The 19,275-nt window shown below is 48.9% G+C and overlaps 1 protein-coding gene across 1 annotated transcript in view; it reads left to right on the top strand.

The window, feature by feature from the left end:
- The window catches only part of SNX27 (sorting nexin 27), a 57,956-nt gene extending 38,681 nt beyond the window's left edge, over positions 1–19,275 (top strand). Inside the window, exons 6-12 of the mRNA XM_016126080.2 lie at positions 1,125–1,203; positions 5,265–5,428; positions 8,567–8,656; positions 14,033–14,182; positions 14,426–14,554; positions 14,900–14,959; positions 15,783–19,275. Of these exons, the coding sequence (XP_015981566.2) occupies positions 1,125–1,203; positions 5,265–5,428; positions 8,567–8,656; positions 14,033–14,182; positions 14,426–14,554; positions 14,900–14,959; positions 15,783–15,830 (720 nt within the window). The 3' untranslated portion in view covers positions 15,831–19,275. The remainder of the gene's footprint in view (positions 1–1,124; positions 1,204–5,264; positions 5,429–8,566; positions 8,657–14,032; positions 14,183–14,425; positions 14,555–14,899; positions 14,960–15,782) is intronic.

Here is a 19,275-nt window from a genome sequence, read left to right as displayed (position 1 = left end):
GTTAATTTTATAGCTCACCGATGTTTGTTTCCTTTGTTTTTTTTTTTTCCTCCCATATTTCTCTAGCAAGGCCTAATTTATTTTTTACTTTTCCCCTTCACCCTGTAATTGAGACTTCTAGCCGTAAGCCATTTTCCAAACCTTGAGAGCATTTCTGTGCGGTGTAGAAGTAACTTGGAACACTTAAAGTCTCCAGCTCCTGCCTCATAGCAGGGGTGTACCTCGGTCTGTATGTGAACAGATGCAGGAAGAAACGTATAACCGTGTTTGTTTTACTAAGACACTAATATTCAGTAATATTATCTTTTTCAAGTAACACCTTATTTATAAGGAGACTGGTCTTGAATAGGAATTTCGATACAATTAGTTTGTGTTTTTTGCTTTGCATTTTGTTCTTATTTGTATATAATTTCAGTTTTCATTTGCTTTCACATGGAGCCTTTCAATTTCTATTTATTTGTTGTGTTAGGACCTTAGTTCCTAGAGAGAAGGACCGATACTTGTTTAAAATGTCTCTTTTTCCCCAAAATTTTGGTCTTTTTTTGTGGATAATGATGAGGGTAGGAAGTGGAGATCCCCAGCCTGAGACGTGGATTGTCTGAAAACCAAACAAGAAAAACGTGTGAAGCATGAACAAAACCAGTAAACAGTATTTTAATCTCAAGAACCAGAGATGTAGATTTTGTATGCTAACAGCCTATCTTAAATGTAGGCTGGATGTATAAGATTGGATATTTAAGAATTTACTTTCCTCTTAAGATCTGACCTTATCGAGCACATTTCTTGTAAGTGCTATTAAAAAAAGATCCTTGTGGAATGAAGTCACACTTCAGAGAGGAAAGCTGATATTTAATGAGAGATTATTGTCAGCTTGAATAGGAGGGGAGATACTCGTATTTAGAGATCATAGCGGCTTGGATCCAATACGGGTATTTTTTCCCCTTTATTTTGTATGTGCATAAGTGTGCATGTACACACGCATGCAAAGAAAACAGCGGCGACCATGAATTTCATGGCCGTGAAACCGACATGGCAGGAGCCGGAGCGTGCTGGCACCGGCTCTCCCCTCAGCACCGCCGGGTCGTGTCCCCGGGTCCAGCTCATCTCTCCCGTTTTCCCTTCAGGCGATCGCAGCCAAGGTCGGCATGGACAGCATGACAGTGAATTACTTCGCCTTATTTGAAGTGATCAGTCATTCCTTCGGTAAGTGCCGGTGGCCAATCGCCAGTGCTGTTCGGAGGTATGTTGTTCTGATGCTGTCGGACTGAAGCCCCCCGGGAGCGGTCAGACCGACACCGTTTGCCAGGAGAGGAGCTGCAGACCCCGGGGAGCCCGCTCCGGTGCGAGGCCGGGCGAGTCCCGCTAAGCGCAGGTCACGGCGTGTCTGGTCGCCGGTGTCACTGGTGAGTATGAGGTACTTGCACCCAGCGCTGAGGCAGACAGGTCCGTGAGGTTCTTTTAAATCAGAGGTTCAAAATTAATACAGTCCAATAAAACAGCCTTAAAAAAGGAGATATTCTATTTAGCCACAACTTGTTTTAGCATACTTTATGGTTGTAGATTCTTAGAATTGCTTTTTTTAAAATAATTTTTTTATTTTCCATTACAGGGGACATAGAATAGTATGTTAATTTCAGGTGTACGGCATAGTTACTAGACATTTGTATAACTTACGGAGCGGCCGGTCGCCCCAGCAAATCTCCTGCGCATCCGACACCAGGCGTAGTTGTCGTAGTCCCCGTGCTGTGCTTTACGTCCCCGAGACCGTTCCGTGACTGCCACCTTGTGCGCCGTCGTCCCTTCCCCCCTTCCGCCCATCCCCCACCCCCCTGCCGTCCGGCTCCCATCAGTCGTTCCTGTTTTATTTGTTCATTTACTTTGTTTTTTAATTCCATATATAAATGAAATGATGTGGTATTTGTCTTTCTCTGTCACACTTATTTCACTTAGTATAATATCTTCTAGGTCCACTCGTGTTGTTGCAAATGGAAAGATTTTATTCTTTTTTTTATGGCCAAGTAATATTCCGTTGTATATGTGTACCACGTCTTTATCCAACTGTCGGTGCATAGACATCTGGGTCTTGTTTGCTTATCCGTTCAGCCACCCTATGTCTTTTGATTGGAGTATTTAGTTCATTTACATTTAAAGAAATTGATGATAGGTGTGTAGTTATTGCCATTTTATTATTAATATTTTTACACACACACACCCAGCCTTGTTTATAAAAAAGTTGCTTTAACATTTCTTGTAATACTGGTCTTGTGGTGTTGAACTCTAGCTTTTTCTTGTCTGGGAAGAGCTTAATCCGTCCTTCGATTCTAAATGAAGCTTCACTGGGTAGAATAATCTTGGTTTAGGTCCCTGTTTTTCATCACTTTGACTATTTTGTGCCAGTCCCTTCTGGCCTGCATAGTCTCTGCTGAGAACTCAGCTGACAGTCTTATGAGAGTTCCCTTGTAGGTAACTAACTGCTTTTCTCGTGCTGTTTTTAAGATTCTTTGTTTTTAACATTTGGCATTTTAATTATGACGTGTCTTGGTGTGGGACTCTTTGGCTTCATCTTTTTCAGGACTCTGTATTTCCTGGGCCTGTATGTTTATTTACTTTGCCAGGTTAGGGAAGTTTTTCGTCATTAATTCTTTAAATAGGTTTTCAGTTCCTTGCTCTCTCTCCTGGTACTCCTATAGTATCAATGTTGGTACATTTGAGGTCCCAGAGGCCCCTTAAGCTAGTCTCATGTTTTTGGATTCTTTTTTTGGCAGTTTTTTATTTTCCAAGTCACTGGTTCAGTCCTCTGCTTCATCTAATCTACTATCGATTTCTTTTAATGTGTCTTCATTCCAGTTATTGTGTTCTTCATTCCTGACTGGTTCGTTTTCATGTTTTCTACATCCATTTTTATGTCCCCTATCTCTTTGTTGAAGTTCTCACTTAGCTCATTGAGCATCCTTATAACTAGAGTTTTGAACTCTCATCTGGTAGATTGCTTGTCTCCTTCTTGTTTAGTTCTTTCTCTGGGGCTTTGTTCCCTTTTCATTTGGAAAATGTTTCTTTGTCTTCTGACCTTGGCTGCCTCCTGTGTTTGTTTCTATGTATTAGGTAGAGCTGCTATGTCTCCCGGTCTTGGTAGCGTGGCCTTAACTAGTGGATGGGGCCCAGTGGCACAATCTGCCTGGTCACCTGAGGCGGGTGCCCTAGGTATGTCTCTTTTGTGGGTTGTGTTTGCCTTCCCGTGGTGGTTGAGCCTTGACTGCTGTTGGCACCTCAGTGGGAGGGACTGACCCTCAGGCTGATTGGCGTGAGGACTGGCCATGACTACAGTGAAGGGATCCGCTTTAGCAGGGCTCTGGTCCCAGCTGAGTCTGTCCTTTGGGTGTGGTGTTCGTGGAGGCGGTTGGGCGATGCTCTGGTGTGGTCCGAGGCCAGCCACCAGCCACCAGCGCGTTGATTCTGGAGCCTCGGGGTAGGGTGGGGGGCTCCGGTGCATGCCCAGGTCAGCCACTGCCCGTGCCCTGCTCGAGACCACTTGTTATGAACTAGAGTTATCTGTAGGTGGCTGTCACTTGTCCTGGGCTTGGCGGTGCCTCGAAGAGGCTCAGCTGTGAACTGAAGCCGGCTGCCACTAGTGCCAGGCTGGGGGCCGCTTAGCAAGAGGTGCGCCGCACGCTACGGAAAATGCCTGGGACTCCAGCAGCCCCCGGCCCACTCAGCTGCCACAGTTATGGGGACTTCTCTTCCTGGCCCTGGAACCCTGGGCTGGGTAGCCCAGGGTGGGGTTGGGACCCCTCGCTCCTCGGAGGGGACCTCCACAGCTGAGCTAGCCCTGCCGGTTCTTAACCGCCTCACGTGGGAGTGGGACCAGCCCCGTCCACCTCTCCACTCCTCTGCCAGCCTCAGCGCGGCTGCTCTGTATGTCCCGAATTATAGGACCTCCGTTCAGCTGGCCTTCAGGCGGTTCTCAGTGATGGTTGTTCTGTAGTTCAGGTGTAATTTCGTCGTGGTTGTGGCAGGAGGTGGGCATAGCATTTACCTGCTCCACTGTCTTGACCGGAAGCCAAGAACAGCTTTTTGTTTTGGAAGTTAGAAAGAAATTGCTAAAAGCCATAAATAAGTTGCTTTAATGCATATCTTTAAGTTTCTTTGTAGATAGATACCTTCTCCCCAGGACATTTTATTGCATGGCGATAGGAAGCGTCTCTTCTATGTTATTTGTAAAAGCTAAGGATGACGGCCACATTGGTTGTATTGAGACCCAAAGTGGGGGAGAAAGTGCTTGCTCGGAGTGACATAGATTTCCTACAGATTATGGGTCGTTTCCACATATATTGGCTAAGGCCAGAAATGACAACACCGATTGATCAGACCTTTCTCTTCTTGGAAATGGGGACCATTTGGTGGATTTGGATGGCCTTGCCGCCCCAGGTCAAGGTGACCAACTTCGATTCCCCCGAAGCAGCCATCGCCCTAGCATTCTTCCCAATTCCCCACGGTCTAACTAGGCAGATGTAAATGTCATGAAGGGTTGTTAAGGAACCAGGACATTCGGATTCTAATCTTACCCTTCTTTTATAAGCTTTAGTTATTAACTAAAACAGGAGATATTTAATGTCTTTTGCAGTGTTATAAAGCCAAGTAAATATCAAGAGAAGAAAACTCAGCCTCTCCCAAAGAAAAGCAATATAGAAATTCAAAGTGGTAGCGCTTTATCTTGCTGGTCCATTGTTAGGAAGAGGAAATAACCTCACTCAGAAGACACTTTTCACTCCGACGAATGTCTTAGAGTCAGGGGTGGGTGGGAGAGCCTTGTAGCTCTTAACAATAAAAGCAGTTCATCGAAAACTGCCACATGAGGGACTCTTCAACGCCCCATAACTGGGTGAGAGGAAAGGCTTGCTTTAAAGATGATCAGTGGACATCACTGTAACTCACCAGATAATGGATCAGATATTTTAACTGAGTTTGAAATTTTAACTGAGTAACGTGCAGAGTCAGCATGTTAACTGAACAGTGTGTCATTCAGGTGATAGAATTTAGTTGTTTGAGGTTCAACTGGCTCTAGTCATAGAAGAGACAGATTTGGCTAGATAAAAGGTTATTTGGTGGTCCCAAGACATTGCTCCTTGATGGACCTAAGCAGATAGTCTGGTTAATGATAAGCCGCCGTAGGTGGTCTGCCTGTTCACGCTGTATCTCAGTTTATACTGGGGAAATTCCTTATGTGTCTTTTCACTCTGGCTTTCTTTGTTTTGTCTTTTCTACAGTACGTAAGCTGGCGCCTAACGAATTTCCTCATAAACTCTACGTCCAAAATTACACATCAGCTGTGCCAGGCACCTGTCTGACCATTCGAAAGTGGCTCTTTACAACAGAAGAAGAAATCCTCTTGAATGACAATGACCTTGCTGTTACCTACTTCTTTCATCAGGTGGGTGAATCGATCTTCTGGAAAGGCCTGGTTCCTTTTTCTGTTTGTGTGGAGCGGGTAGCTTGCCAGTTCAGTGTGAATCCTCGGGTAACCTGCTCTGTCTTCTGGATCTCAGTTAAATTTGTAAAATGTTCTATCTCATTTCACAAAAGATAAATAAGTTTAAGAAGTGAAGATGTCCTAGAGCTTAAAATATATATATATATTTTTTAAATAACAGAAAATGAGCACTATGACTGTGGACCATTTCAGAAGTTTTTCATCAAAATCACACATACCTAGAATTTAAAACATCAAATAGTTCTATACAGATTATTATGACAAATAATAGTCGCCCCTCTTCATCTTCCTTCGTAAGCACCCTCTTTCACCTCTTTTAGCTTTGATTTTTGTTGTTTTGTTTTGTTTTATATTTATTTCCATGTCTCTGTTATAACTTGGTTGTATTGCTGCCGCTTGATTTTTCAGATTCAGGCAATATCTCTTCATTTCTTGCCATAGAAGATGAGATTCTTAATCCATTTCGTCCCCGTTTCCACGGATGCCCACACCTTTCATCTCTCCCATCTTCTTAATACAGGCAAATTAGATTTGTTGGATTAGTAGTCAGTGTTTATATTATTATGATTCTATAAATCACGACTTTATAGCAGAGCCATATAGTGAATACTATCTTTACTTTCTGTTTCCTTTTAAACATTTTGTTTTAAATATTGAAATAATTTTAAACCTATTTCCTAACACTGTAAATTTCTTCTTCAGTTAAATTATAAATTTAGCACACTGAATTTGGGTTAATTCATAATTTAACTGAAGAAGATTCACCATTTTTATTAAATGTGATGTTTCCAACTAAATGCATAATATTTCTATCTTATTTAACTCCTCTTTTATTTCCCTAAATAATGTTCTGTAGTTTTATGTTTCCCATATGTCCCCTTATAGTAATTTCCAAATATTTTATATTTTTGTGACGAATATGAATGAAATATTTTTTCTCGCATTGTTGGAGTGGAAGAGTCATTAGCGAGGAGACAGCGTATCTGGTTCAAGTACAAGCTCGCCCTGGGTAAGCCCTAGCATGGCTCTGCCCAGGTCTGCTTTCTGGTGCTGTAAGTGGAATCACACAGCATCTGTCTTTTTGTGACTGGCTAATTTCACTTAGCGTAACGTCCTCAAGGCTCAGCCGTGTTGCAGCCGATGACAGGATTTCTTTCCTTTTTAAGGCAAAATAATAATATTCTACTGTGTGTATATATCATTTCGTTTCGTCATCTGTGGGTGGACGTTTGGGTTTCTTCTGCGTCTTAGCTATTATGAATAATGCTGTTACGAACATGGGTGTGTAAATAGCTCTTCAGAATCCTGCTTTTAATATCCCCAGAATTGGCATTGCTGGACCACATGGTAATTCTATTTATAAGTTTTTGAGGAACCGCCATGCCGTTTTCCATAGCAGCTGCACCATTTTACATTCCCAGCATGCCAGAGGGCTCAAATGATTTTTTGCTTGACTAGGTGAACAGTTGTGCCCTTTGGAAACTAATATTAAATTTTTTCTCTTAATTTTAGTTATTTTTTGTATCACATTTTGATGATGTGAATATCAAATGTATTTCATCAATTCCAAAACGCCATCAATTGTAAGATGCACTGTTATTTTATTAACTGCCAATATGTGAACATGATCCTCTGTGCCGGCGTGAGCCCTTGTTTGTATGGCCAGGGATGGGGATGAATGGGCAGCCTTTCCGTTAGGACATCCCGGGCAGGATGTTAATATCCACGTGTGGTTCTTAGAACTTAACAGCTGAATAGAGCAATGATACTAATAGCAACTATTCTTCTGTGCTTTAGAGAGCTCCTCACATCCGTTTCCTCGTTTTGTTGTCTACCTGTGCGAGGAGTACTGTTCCTGTTTCACAGGCCGAGGGTTTAAGTAGCTCAGGAAAGCGCACGTTGGTAGTGACGGAGCTAGAAGTTGAACGAGCCTTGTGACTTCAATCCCGAACGCATCCCGTTGTGCAGCTCTTTTCCCTTAAAAGACGCCGGGGAATGCTGCTGCCTCAAGGAGACGGGCAGTCTTCGGGGGGGGGGGGGTCAGGCAGCCCCTGCCCGGTGCCTGCGCAGAGGTCCCGAGGGCCCTGGTCAGATGATTCCGTTTGTTCTTTTCTTTCTCCCAGTAACCAGTTTTCCTTCCATGAGATTTTAAATGTTTTCTTAGGGTGGAGTGAGGTTGGGAAGGGGCGCAGGTTTCGTGGCTCGGAACCAGGAGTCGTTTAGAATTAGCACGTCGTATCCAGGTACCTTTGCGCCTGTATCGAGTCCGGTTGGGGTTTTGTCCGTTCGCGGTCTGAGAGTTGTCACTTCCTCTCCTCCAGTCGCCCTCAGCCTAGCGTGAGGTCTTGCTCCGCTTCGTGCTTAAAGTACCACATCGCTGGGCTCCCTTATTTTATTTTCTGCTCAGCTTAATTCATTTGGCGCTCATGTACAAATCAATCTTTTTAAAAAAAAAAGTACTTTCATTGCTTATTTTGGCTCCCTACTGTCTTGCAGCTGCCTTTTAGGGCGCGTCCTAATCTGTTAACCTACCCCTCTAGCGTTATCTGTCATTGTCCCCTAACATGGACCTTTTATTCAGACCAGGCAGATCTGTCTCCTAAATGTGTTTAAACTCGAACCCATTCCTGTTTCCCTGACTTCAGCTCGCAGTTCTTCTGGTCAGCTTATTCTCTGGGGTCCAGCCGCGTCTGCCTTGGTAACGGCGGTTGGCAGGAGGCCGTCGCGTTCTGACCGCGCGCACCCCTTGCTGTCTACACCGCACCTTTTCGCTGCTTCACTGTGCCTGTAATCAGCACTATGCCATTTAACGTTCTCCGATGGTTCACATGTGTGGAGCAAGCGGAATTTAAGCCTGTTAACGTGAGAAACCAGATCGCTCACGTGCCGGGAATGTACCAGACGCTTAGTGCCGCTATTCCGGTAAATCCCTCCGTGGGGCAGAGTTCGCCGCTGATGGCGATGGTGCACAGAGGTTCGAGTTGTTCTGAAAATGGATCTGTGCCTCTATTTTTATCAAGAATGTACTTGATAATGATTTTTACGCTCCTTTCTTCCCTGCCTTTGTTTTGGCGACAGGCCGTTGACGATGTGAAAAAAGGTTACATCAAAGCAGAGGAAAAGTCCTACCAGCTACAGAAGCTGTACGAGCAGCGGAAAATGGTCATGGTAGGTGTCTGTCCCCACACCCGCTTTCCAGAACTCTCCTTTTTGCCTCCTGCACCTGTCGTTCCTGTCATTCGTGAAAGATGTCGCAGGGTAGAGGGATAGAGACCTTGAAGCAGAGCCCACTGTGTTCCTCCCCGTAGTGCACAAAGAGCTTATTTTGCTGTATGTAGGTATTTAACGTTATTATTATTATTAACTGAATAGAATTTATGTTGATAGAAAAAGTTCTAAAAAGATTTGCAAAACGTTTAATATGATAAAGACAAGATTCTGTAAGAATTGATATTTTGACATTAGAAATTATTTCAGTTGTGATTCAGCAGTGGCAGAATCAGGCGTTTTTATAGCTTCGACCTCTGCAGCAGCTAAACTTTCATGCTCAGTAACGCTTTTGATGAGCAAGCCGCCCCAGAGCCGTGCTGCTCGGTTCCACGGCTGCCAGCTTCCTGTAGCGATTAAAACGCACTTTTAAATTTATTTAAGTGAAATAGAATTTAAAATTCAGTTCCTCGGATGCCCTGGCTGCATTGCAGATGTTTGATAGCCACATGTGGCTGTTAGCTACTGTGTTAGACAGCTCAGAGAACATTTTCATCATCACAGAAAGTTCTGTTGGAGAAGACCGCCTTAGAATATTTCTTAAATGTTTTTAAAATTAGTTTTCAATTTGTATCTGCCAAGGATGACAATTGTCAAAAATAAAATTTGTGAAGAACACTTACAGAACTTCCACTCATAGCATTTAAATTTTTTTTTCTTGGCAAACTCACATATGGTTGAAATTGTTCCAATTATAATTTTTTGTGATTTCACACAAGGCAGCAATTGCATTGGTAATGATTCTTATAGATCACTCGAATTTCTTTGTACCTTCTGTGCATTTTTTGTGAGGGAATGTCGAGTGTTCATCCATCCAAATTAATTGGGTTGGAGTAAGAATACACAGTAAGGCACTGAGCTTAGCATGTAACCTTATGTCTAGCTGGGATGGTTATTTTATCACTTATATGATGGAAAGTGATAAATCTCTTTGCCTTAGTTAGGGATTTGCCAAAGATCGTGGAATCATCTACGAATGCTCTGCGTACCAACAGGCTGAAATAGGCAACTAAAAATATCTAACACAGAATTACGTCTATTAATTTGCAGAATTTTGGTTAAGGGAATTTTACTATGTGGGAGACAGGATCTTAAAACTCGACTTCTACCTTTTCTTTAAGATGAGGCATTGTCTCCTGTGTATTAATGCATGAGTCTGACCAGCACATCCGCATCTTGGTAAAAGGGCCAAATACTAAAGGACTGTCGACCTCTGCAGTAGTTCTTTTTGCCAAAGCCAACAGAATCAGATGGTTTCGTAAGGGCCTCTGGTAATACCGGACGCAGTACCGGTCAGCACCGCGCGCAGTACTGCAGGCACTCTGTCTTCCAGAAGTGCTTGCGGAGCACCAGGTGCGTGCCAGGCACAGTCCCAGGTGCTGGAGACGTAAGTAGGTGTGGGTCGTTCTGGGGCAGGACAGAGAAAATCTGAGTTAACAAGCATAGTAATCTATTATGAAATCACTTTCAGACTCAAGTTTATATCGTATAGTCACCCAGTTAAGAACTCAGGTGCATCGATACCTTGATATGTTTCCCCATGGGTCTGTCACTGGAGTTGAGTATAAAATATGCTTAAACATTTATGGAATTCTCTTGTCTTGAAAACTTAGTGCCCCTTAATACTACAGTCAGATTTTAAAGAAGATCCCACCAGAGTTTGAATTCTGATCAGGTGTAATTTGATGTTCTCAAGGATTGGTGTTCAAAGGCATTAGCTGAGTCGCAGTCAAGGTCAGTACATTAGAACTTCTGTGTCAAATGGCCTTTTGGAGCCCTTAGGTCTGCATACCATCATCTAAGGCAATTTAGTGTGTCCGATGGGCCTAAGATTAGGTCAAATTAGCATAACTGGTTGCCACATGCTGTGAGAACTTCAAGTCAACAGGTTTCTTTTCTGAAAAGGAGGATGTTCAGATTGCCAGCTATCAACTAGAATCTTGACAGGGTGCTCCAGAGTTCTTGGTAGATAAATAAGCTTTGTGTAAGTTTCCTTGTTATCCGAATACCCAGGCAGCTCATATCTTTGCCATAGTTTGTAAGACCCAGCGTGATCAGTAATCTTTGTTTTCTGCTTATTTACTTCTGCTTATTTACGAAGTTAGATTGAATCTCAAATCCGGATGGTTGAGAATCCAGCCACCTAAGAGAGATTTTCTTTTTTCTCCTTTTTTTCACTTGCACGCAAATAGTAGACGTTTGCAAAACGTTTAATATGTTGGAGTGGCTTGATTTTGCCATCATTGAACTGAACAATCAATTTCCGTTAGTGTTTCTCAACGTTAATATTTTAGTGATTTCACACAAGACAGTAAATGTGAAAGTCAGTGTTTCTTAGAGTGGGGCCCCCAGCTCAGTGTCGTGGGAATCGCCATGCGGGTGTCTGGACCCACCTCACGCTTCCTGAGCCAGAATCTCTGGGGCGGGGTGGGCTGGGGTGAGGACCTACGAGTTTTTGTGAAGATTTCTACAGAAGCACCCTGGTGGTGCCGAAACTCCCAGCGCTTCACAATCACTGCCCGGGGGGCGTGGGACGGTTGGCTCCGAAGGGTCCCCTCGAGCCCTTATTTCAGTTTTAGACCTGGCTTGACCCTTGGCCGGTTGTTTGGGAGAACAGAGAGCTTTCCAGAATGGACCTCGACCTATTCGCCAAAAGTGTTCTGCTCTGTTAAGTGCTGAGTCTCTGCTTTAGTTACTGTCCTCTTTCTGTATTTACCTGTCTTGCTAAGTATTGAACATGCACAGAACATCCCACGCGCCATCGTTCCTCCGGCCTGCTGTGGGCCATCATCCAAGTGGTGTGTGAATCGGGGGAGGTAATTTAGGGTACATATTTAAGTACTCAAAATGTAATATGAAAGGAAAATGGACAGGGGAATTTTGTTTTGAATATATAGCTACACCCTTACCTAAATCTGTTTGAAAACAAAAATTCACTTTTCCTTCGGAAATTGTGGGTGTATATAAAACTTTAAATGTCTCGTCTCGTTACACTTTGTGCACATGTAGGAATGTAGAGATTGCCCGCCTAAAGCTGAGAAACGCTGCCTGACCTGAGAGTCCCCAAGGCCACACATGCCCTTAGTGCTCACGCAGATTATTTTTAGAACTTATGCCATTAGGACGTCCCCTGAAGGTCCTTTGCTTGCAAGGACTGTACCTCTGAACGCAGAGGGGTAAACAGCTTTCGCCTGGGCATGTCGCGTGCCTGGTCCTGTTCCGTCCCGTGGGTGCATTCTCGCTCCTCCCAGCAGCCGGGCTGGGCTTGTCCCCGCTCCGCAGAGGAGGGTGGGGCCTGAGAGGAAGATTCTCACCCAAGACCAGAAGTGGAACCAGGATCCGAACCCGTTTCTGCCTGGCTCCAAAGTGGATGTTTTTCCCTCCATCCAAGATGAGCGAGTGTGGCAGCAGGGTCCTTTGCTTCCAGATTGCAGAGGGGGGTCCCCGGGTAGAGCAACTTCTGCAGGGTCACAGCAGGAGGGTTCAGGACGGGCAGAGTGCCACGTCTCCTCTGAGGCCTTTTCCTAATCCCTCCCTTTGTCTGCATGTTTCTCTCTCTTTAAAAAACCTATGTAGTAAATCTCCCATTTAGGAACATGACGAATATTTTTTAAAACAGTGACAATACCTCTGGAAAAGGAGAACTCTCGACACGCATGTTGTTTTAAGCCGTTTTTGTTGAAGGCGTGAGCAGAACTCGTCTCAAGGCTGCGTGACACCCGCCGGCGTTGGCAGAGGTCCTGAGCATCTGCGAGCAGAACTTGGTGCTCGTCGAGCACGCAGCAAGTCTCCGGTGGCTGTCAGGGGGACGCGTGGGTCGAGGGCTGGAGGCCTGGTTGCAAGACCCTCTTCTTTTTCTTCCAACGTTGCATCGTAGACGTTTTCTGGCATGTGAAGAAGTCGATAGAACAGCACACTTAGCCCCCACGTGCCGGCCCCGGCTCCGGCAGCCCTCGGCTCTGCCGTCCGGCCTCCCTCTCGCGCTTTTCCCCCAGAGTTTCGAAAAGTTAGTTTCCATATATATCACTTCACAGGGCGTTCTCGAGAGAGAAAATCGTTGAGCCCTCTGGCTGAGGATAACAGAGCCTTTAAAATTATTTTTTTAAGCTACCATTTATTGGATACCTAATTATGCACTAAATACTATGCTGAATGCCATAATGCTTGCAAATAACTGATGTACGTACTATCATTATTTCCTTTTTTACACCGTTGGCTTGTTTCCCAGGCAGTCTCTGAGAGGAAACCAGGTCAGAGTCCATGAGTTTTTTTGCTGTTTCTCTTCTACTTTCCTTCCCACTCGTCTTTTATCCTCTCCCCTCTCAACTCAAAATAGTGAGTTGAGTGAGAGAGAGGCCAGCCTTACCTGGAGGGGAGAACGGACAGCCAAGCGACGAGCTGAGTTAGACTCAGCAGCTCACGGACCTCTTCGGACCAGGCTCTCTCTCTGTTTGTTTCTTTGTTCATTCGTTTTGTTCTGTCGATTCTACATATAAGTGAAATCGTAGGGTATTTGTCTCTCTCTGACTTATTTCACTTGGTACAGCACCTTCTAGGTCTGTCCATGTGGTTGCAGATGGTAAGATTTCATTCTGTGCGTGTGCTGGATTAGTCTTCTACAGCATCGTACCTGTGAGGATCACGTATGTCACCCGATTTTCGTCCAGATGCTTTTTAAGGAGACCCAGTGGGTCGTGGGGCTGATCTGGGGACTCGCTGGTGATAAAGGCTCAGTGACCAAGAAGTTAGACCTGTCCTCTCATCCTCGTTGTACCACGTATGTGGCCTTAAGCAAATCTCCTGTTACTCTGGGTTTCTGTTAAAAAAAAAAACAAAACAGATTTTAAATAAAAGCCTAAACATTTAGGAACATGAGATCGGGGTAGCATGAGCCCGCCGCGGAGATCGTTGTGTCTTGACTGCAGAGGGGCGGGGCGGAACAGCCCTCTTTCCTTGAATGAAAGGAGAGCTTCGCCCCCCCACCCCCAGCGAGGGCCGGGCTGGTGGCGTCGTGAATTCCCGTCTCGTCTGAGGCTACAGTGTCTCTTCTTGCTTTGCTGTGTTCCCTCTTTTTTTTTTTTAAGGAGAGAAACAGGCAAGGTTGGAGGTTGGAGGTGGGATAAGGATTGTCTCAGAGTCCTGTCCCAGCTTAGAGACGGGCATGAGACCAGAGGAAGGTCTCCCGGTGTCCAGCGAGCGGATTCTCTGTTCGGTCTCTTGTGGCTCTGCACGGTGGTTTAGTTCCACGGGGACACCGTTCTCCCTTTTTTATTCTAGTACCTCAACATGCTGCGAACCTGTGAGGGCTACAACGAAATCATCTTCCCCCACTGTGCGTGCGACTCCAGGAGGAAGGGGCACGTCATCACCGCCATCAGCATCACGCACTTTAAGCTGCACGCCTGCACCGAAGAGGGCCAGCTGGAGGTGCGGCCTGGGCGCAGGGCGGCGCGGAGCGGGGCGGTGTGGGGCGCAGCCAGACCTCTTTGCCCGCTTCGGGGGACAGGCAGCGACCCACGCCTGCCCCTCCTCACTCCCACCGCCTCTGTCCTTCCGGCCCAGCCCTGCCCCCGCCGCGATGCGGACATCACTCATTTTTTTGTCATCCGCTGCCCGGTCTCACGCCGGCTCCCGCCTCTCAGACTCACCTGCTCGTTCTCGGTTGTTCAGAACCAGGTAATAGCGTTCGAGTGGGACGAGATGCAGCGGTGGGACACCGACGAAGAAGGGATGGCCTTCTGTTTCGAATACGCGCGAGGAGAGAAGAAGCCTCGATGGGTCAAAATCTTCACGCCGTATGTGAGTGGTGCACAGGGAGCTCGCGGCGGGGGAGTAGGTGGGGCCTGGGGTTCCCCCGAAGCTGAACGCAGGGAGAGAGCCGAGGAGACCGCGGGCCCTGGACTCTGAACCCCTTTGAATTCCGCCTTCGCGGCGCTTTCACATCCTGCTCATCTCACAGTCACCACTAGGAGGAGCCAGAGGGCAGGAGAGGCGCCAGGCCCGGGTTTGGGCTCCGCAGGGTGTTCTCAGGCCCAGTGGGCTGGGAAGGTCTGGGAAGGTCGCTGGCTGGGGGTGGAGTTCAAGGGCACCGCCGAAGGTGCCTGGTCTTGAGAAGTCAGTGATGTTGCTCTGTTTTTTTTCCAGTTCAATTACATGCACGAATGCTTCGAGAGGGTGTTCTGTGAGCTCAAGTGGAGAAAAGAGGTAATTCTGAACAATCGTGAATCAGATTTTTCATCTTTGTTTAAAGCATACAGGCCAATGGCCAAGTACCTGGGACCCTCCCCTCCGCCTCTGTGTCCCCGGGACTGTGAGTTAGGCTGGCTTTCCCTGGCCCAGAGGTCGGCCTCTGGATGCCGACTGGCCCTGAAAAATGCCCGGCCCCTTTCCTCGTCCGAGGGCGCCAGTGGTTCTGCCCCCTCCCGTGACTCCCCGGACCCTCCCTCTGGCTTCCGTCATCGCCCTCCGCGCTGGTCTGGACCCCGCAGAGCAGCAGGGCTCAGCATTCGCGGTTCCAGGATGAGCCCAGGCCGGCACGGAGCGCGCGCGTGTGGGCGGGTTCCTGCCCCTGCTGGCAGTGTCCAGGGCAGAGTTCAAAGATCCTGACTGATTAGCTGCTTATTCTCAAAGAAAACGTTTCCGAGGTTCAGCAGGAAAAGTCGGAGCGTGGAGACGGACGTTCTTGGTACAGTGGGGAGGACTTCGGGCTGCAGACCCGGATCTGGATTCTCCCCCGGTTTTTTTCCTGTGTGATTTCGGGCAAATCTGTCTCCCTGGAACCCAGTTTTCCCACGTTCTCTCGTGTGCCAAACGGGAAGGCTGGGCCAGACCCTGACGTCTGGGGCGCTCCCAGCTGCGGTGCGGTGCAGGCCGACCCCACACGGGAGCCACGGGAGCCACGTGGGGGACAGGCCGTCACACCCCGGCGTGCGGTCCTTCACCATGTCCCCGCCTGCGGCGCGTCTCCGGGCGGGGGAGGCGCCGGCCCGGAGGCCACGCAGTGACTCTCGGCTTTCTTTCCTTTCAGAACATTTTCCAGATGGCACGGTCACAGCAGAGGGATGTGGCCACCTAGCCTTTCCTCATCCCCTCCCCTTCTCTTCACCTTCATCCTCTTCCCTTTTCGTCTCCCATGTCAGACAGAGTAACCATTAACACCGAAGACGAGAAAAAGGAAGTCATTATGTTCAAAAGCCCCAAACTAAATATTATTACTAAGCCCTCTGAATTCCGCGTCTCTGGAGTTGAGCCGGTCGGGGACAGCAGCTCGGTCCGCACGCGGGGTCCACTGAGTCACGCTAGGGAACGAAAGCGGCCCGGCCGGCACTCCAGAGGCCCTCGTCCTCCGCCTGGGCCTCCTGCCAACAGACTCCTCGCACCACGTTTTTGAAACTGGAACTATGAACTCCACCCATTTGCACTGTTCAGACATATATATGTATGTATGTAAAAACTATATATACGCAAATTAGCTGCACGTATATACATATATATATATTTCTTTTTAAATTTCATACTGATGGCAGTACCTTTTTTAGCTTGTGTTTTTACACACCTTTCACTAGGATTCATGACTTCTCTCTTGCTCTCTTTATTTTGAAACAAACTTTAAAAAGGAAAAAAATATTTTACAGGGAAAATACCTCTCCTCGTGAAGGACTCGAAAAGTTTACAACCTGCTTGGGTTTTTTTGCCCCTTTTTTGTACTGAGTGAAGGTTCCGGCTTGTGGGTCACCGAAGAGTCCGAGGAGCGAGGCGCGTGGTCCTTTGGGGAGGGGCAGGGGCCTCTCAGGAGCCAGGCGGGGGGCTCGGTGCAGCCTCTCAAATCCAAGACGGTCTACCCAGCCCGTCTCGCTCTCCCGCCCGTGGCTTTCTGGCCACGGCCCGCATCCTCCTGCCGGGCCCTGGTTTGCGTTCCCTCAGCTGGCCCAGGATGGAAGGGACGGTGGGCTCCGGTGGCCGAGGCCACGGCGGCCCGAAACACTTCATGGTTGCAGTTTCCCGTTTCCTGCCACCAGGGACCAGAGGCGCGGGGATTGGGCTTGGGTGGGGGAAGGAGGAAGCAATGCCCTGTGCTGGGCAGCTTTCCCGACCTGCTTCCTGACTGGTAAGCGCCCATCACCAACCATCACACCCTCAGCGACTTCCTTAAACAGCTGTGAAGGCCGGGGGGGGCGGGAATTGACAGTATCCCCAAAGCCTTGGGGAAACCCAGACAGGGCAGTGGTTCGTGCCAGCCCAACCACAGCGCCTCCGAGCCAGCCGAGGGCCCAGGAAAGAGCAGTACAAATATGGTTGATTCAGGTTGAGTCTCAGCTTTCACTTACAAGGAGACCGAAGGGAAATCTTTTGTCCCTTACGGATCTCCTTGTCTGACTTTGCAGTCAGACCTTCTGAGGCCTGAGTGCTGGGTGCCCAGGGCCGGGCCGGGCTGGCTCGGGCAGGGCGGCCTCCTCGGCCAGCTCCGGGCCGGGAGTCTGAGTCAGGCTCTGACGCAGCGGAGCGCGTCACGGAGCCTCTTTCCCTTCTCCACCTTCTTAACAGATCCTCCAGAGGGCGGCGTCTCGCGCTTTGTCTCGCAGGGAGGCCGCCCCCGTGGGCGGTGGGCACGTCCGCCGAGCAGCGCTCGGGCGGTTCGCAGTCTGTTTTTGTAGCTTGTTCTCGCAGAGCATGGTGAGGCCACGTTTCCTTCTCTCACTCTCCTGGCAGCTGTCGGCCCCCGGGAGTGTAGGGCGTACAGGGAGCCGCCGCCTGTCCTCCCCCTCCACACCCGGTGGACCCCCAGAGTGCGCAGTGTCAGAACGCCGAATGTTCACAGCGGCAGAGAGTGATCCCTGCTTCGAAAGCTGTGACGTGGGATTGACTTCTTTTGGCTTAAGCGAATTTAATAATGAGCCGAAGGACCCTGGAGAGAGTCGATTTTCCACCTCAAGTACTAAAGATGCTTTTGACCCCAGCTTTGCTCAAGCTGTAAAATCCAGCAGCACTTTGTCCCCATTCCCTCGGGTGGGTTAGGAACACGAATCTCGAGGCCATGCGACAGCCCAGGTGCGACCTCCGGATGCCCTTGGGGCGGAGAGCCCTCAGAGAGGGTGGGTGCTGTCTGTCCCTTTGCGGCGTGAAGTCATGTGGTGCAGGCCCTGCTGGCGGGAGGGCTCTTGGTCGGACCTGTATAGGAAGAGCCCTTACCGGAGGCTGTACCCCGACAGAGCCCCCAGCTGCCCTAGGCGGCGGGGGCGGGGGGCAGCGCTGGGGGTCACCGGCAAAGTCACTGTGGTGGCACACTCCAGGGGGCCAGGTTCTTCTTTGCATGAAGCAGTGCTAGTGTGACACTCCTTCCCCCGCTCCCCACTTCTTTTCTCTGACCCCCACTTCCTGTCTTGGTCCTGGGTCCTGCCCAGGGAGGCGTCCTCGCAGCCCGTCTCCGGGAAGCGGAAGGGCCCCCCTCCCCCCGCCTCGGCCCAGCAGAGCAGCAGCGCCTTCCCGGCCCGGCCGTCCCCAGCCCACGCTCAGTTTCCAGCCCCGTCGGTGAGAGCTCCGAGTTTGTCCCAGACCAAGAGAAAACGCCGCCCAGAGCCCTGTCCCCGCAGACGGTGCCCTGGGCCCTGCGTTGGGCGCTCTGCCCTTGACGCTTTCATTCCGCCCTCCCCTTGCCCGAGGCCTGAGCTCAGCACCCGTGAGTGCTCAGGGCAACTCCCAGGCCTGGACGGAGCTCTCAGGGAGCTCAGCACCCCCGTGCCTGGCCCCGCGGTCTCATCCCTAGCCGCTGTGGGCGACCCCCTCCTGCAGCTCCCCACCCAGTGCTCGGAGCGGCAGCATGGGGCCCTGTCAGGAGGCGGCGCCTCTCGCCTCGGGCGGGGGCCGCGTCCGGGTTGGTCTGTGCCCGCCCTGCCGCCGTCCTGCTCCGGCCGGGCTCACTGAGCGGGAGAGACCGTGGGCTCTGCTGGACTCCAGCCCTCTGCTGGGTCCCCTCACAGGGTCCTCGTCACGTGAGCTTCCTTTCGGAGGGAGGGCGATGTGGTCGAGTGCTCAGAAGAGAGGCGGCGGGGTGCAGCAGCGCCCCATCTTCCAGCCCCCCCTTCCCCCCCCCCCCCGTCTGCGCCCAGCACGGCGTGCCAGGGCCTCGCTCCGCAGCGGCGGTGACCCTCGTGCGTGAGGGCACCAGGCCCGAAGAGGGGGTGGCGCGGGGTGCAGGCGGGTGGCCGACTGCTGACTTGGACACCAGTTTCATGTCGTGCCCCTTTTTAAGCCAGTGAGCTGGGCTTCAGTTTTTCCCAGGCCATGCACACTTTTAATTTATTTGAGAGAAACTCTAATTGTATTTTCACTGCAGTATCTTGTATTTTTTATTTGTGATTGAAGAAATGTGAAGAGAAAATACACAGACGCATAACGGCTAACAGTGTTTCTTTCACTCCTTGTTCTAGAGCTAACCACTCTGAAGTTGTTCGGTAATGTCACTTAGTGTAATTAATTGTAACATATTCTTTTAAATAAATTGATTTATTGATGAAACTCTC

The sequence above is a fragment of the Rousettus aegyptiacus genome, unplaced genomic scaffold (genome assembly GCF_014176215.1).
Source record: "Rousettus aegyptiacus isolate mRouAeg1 unplaced genomic scaffold, mRouAeg1.p scaffold_m13_p_17, whole genome shotgun sequence".
Lineage (NCBI taxonomy): Eukaryota > Metazoa > Chordata > Mammalia > Chiroptera > Pteropodidae > Rousettus > Rousettus aegyptiacus.
The sequence above is the reverse complement of the archived record's forward strand: the minus strand, read 5'-3'. Positions and strand labels throughout refer to the sequence as shown.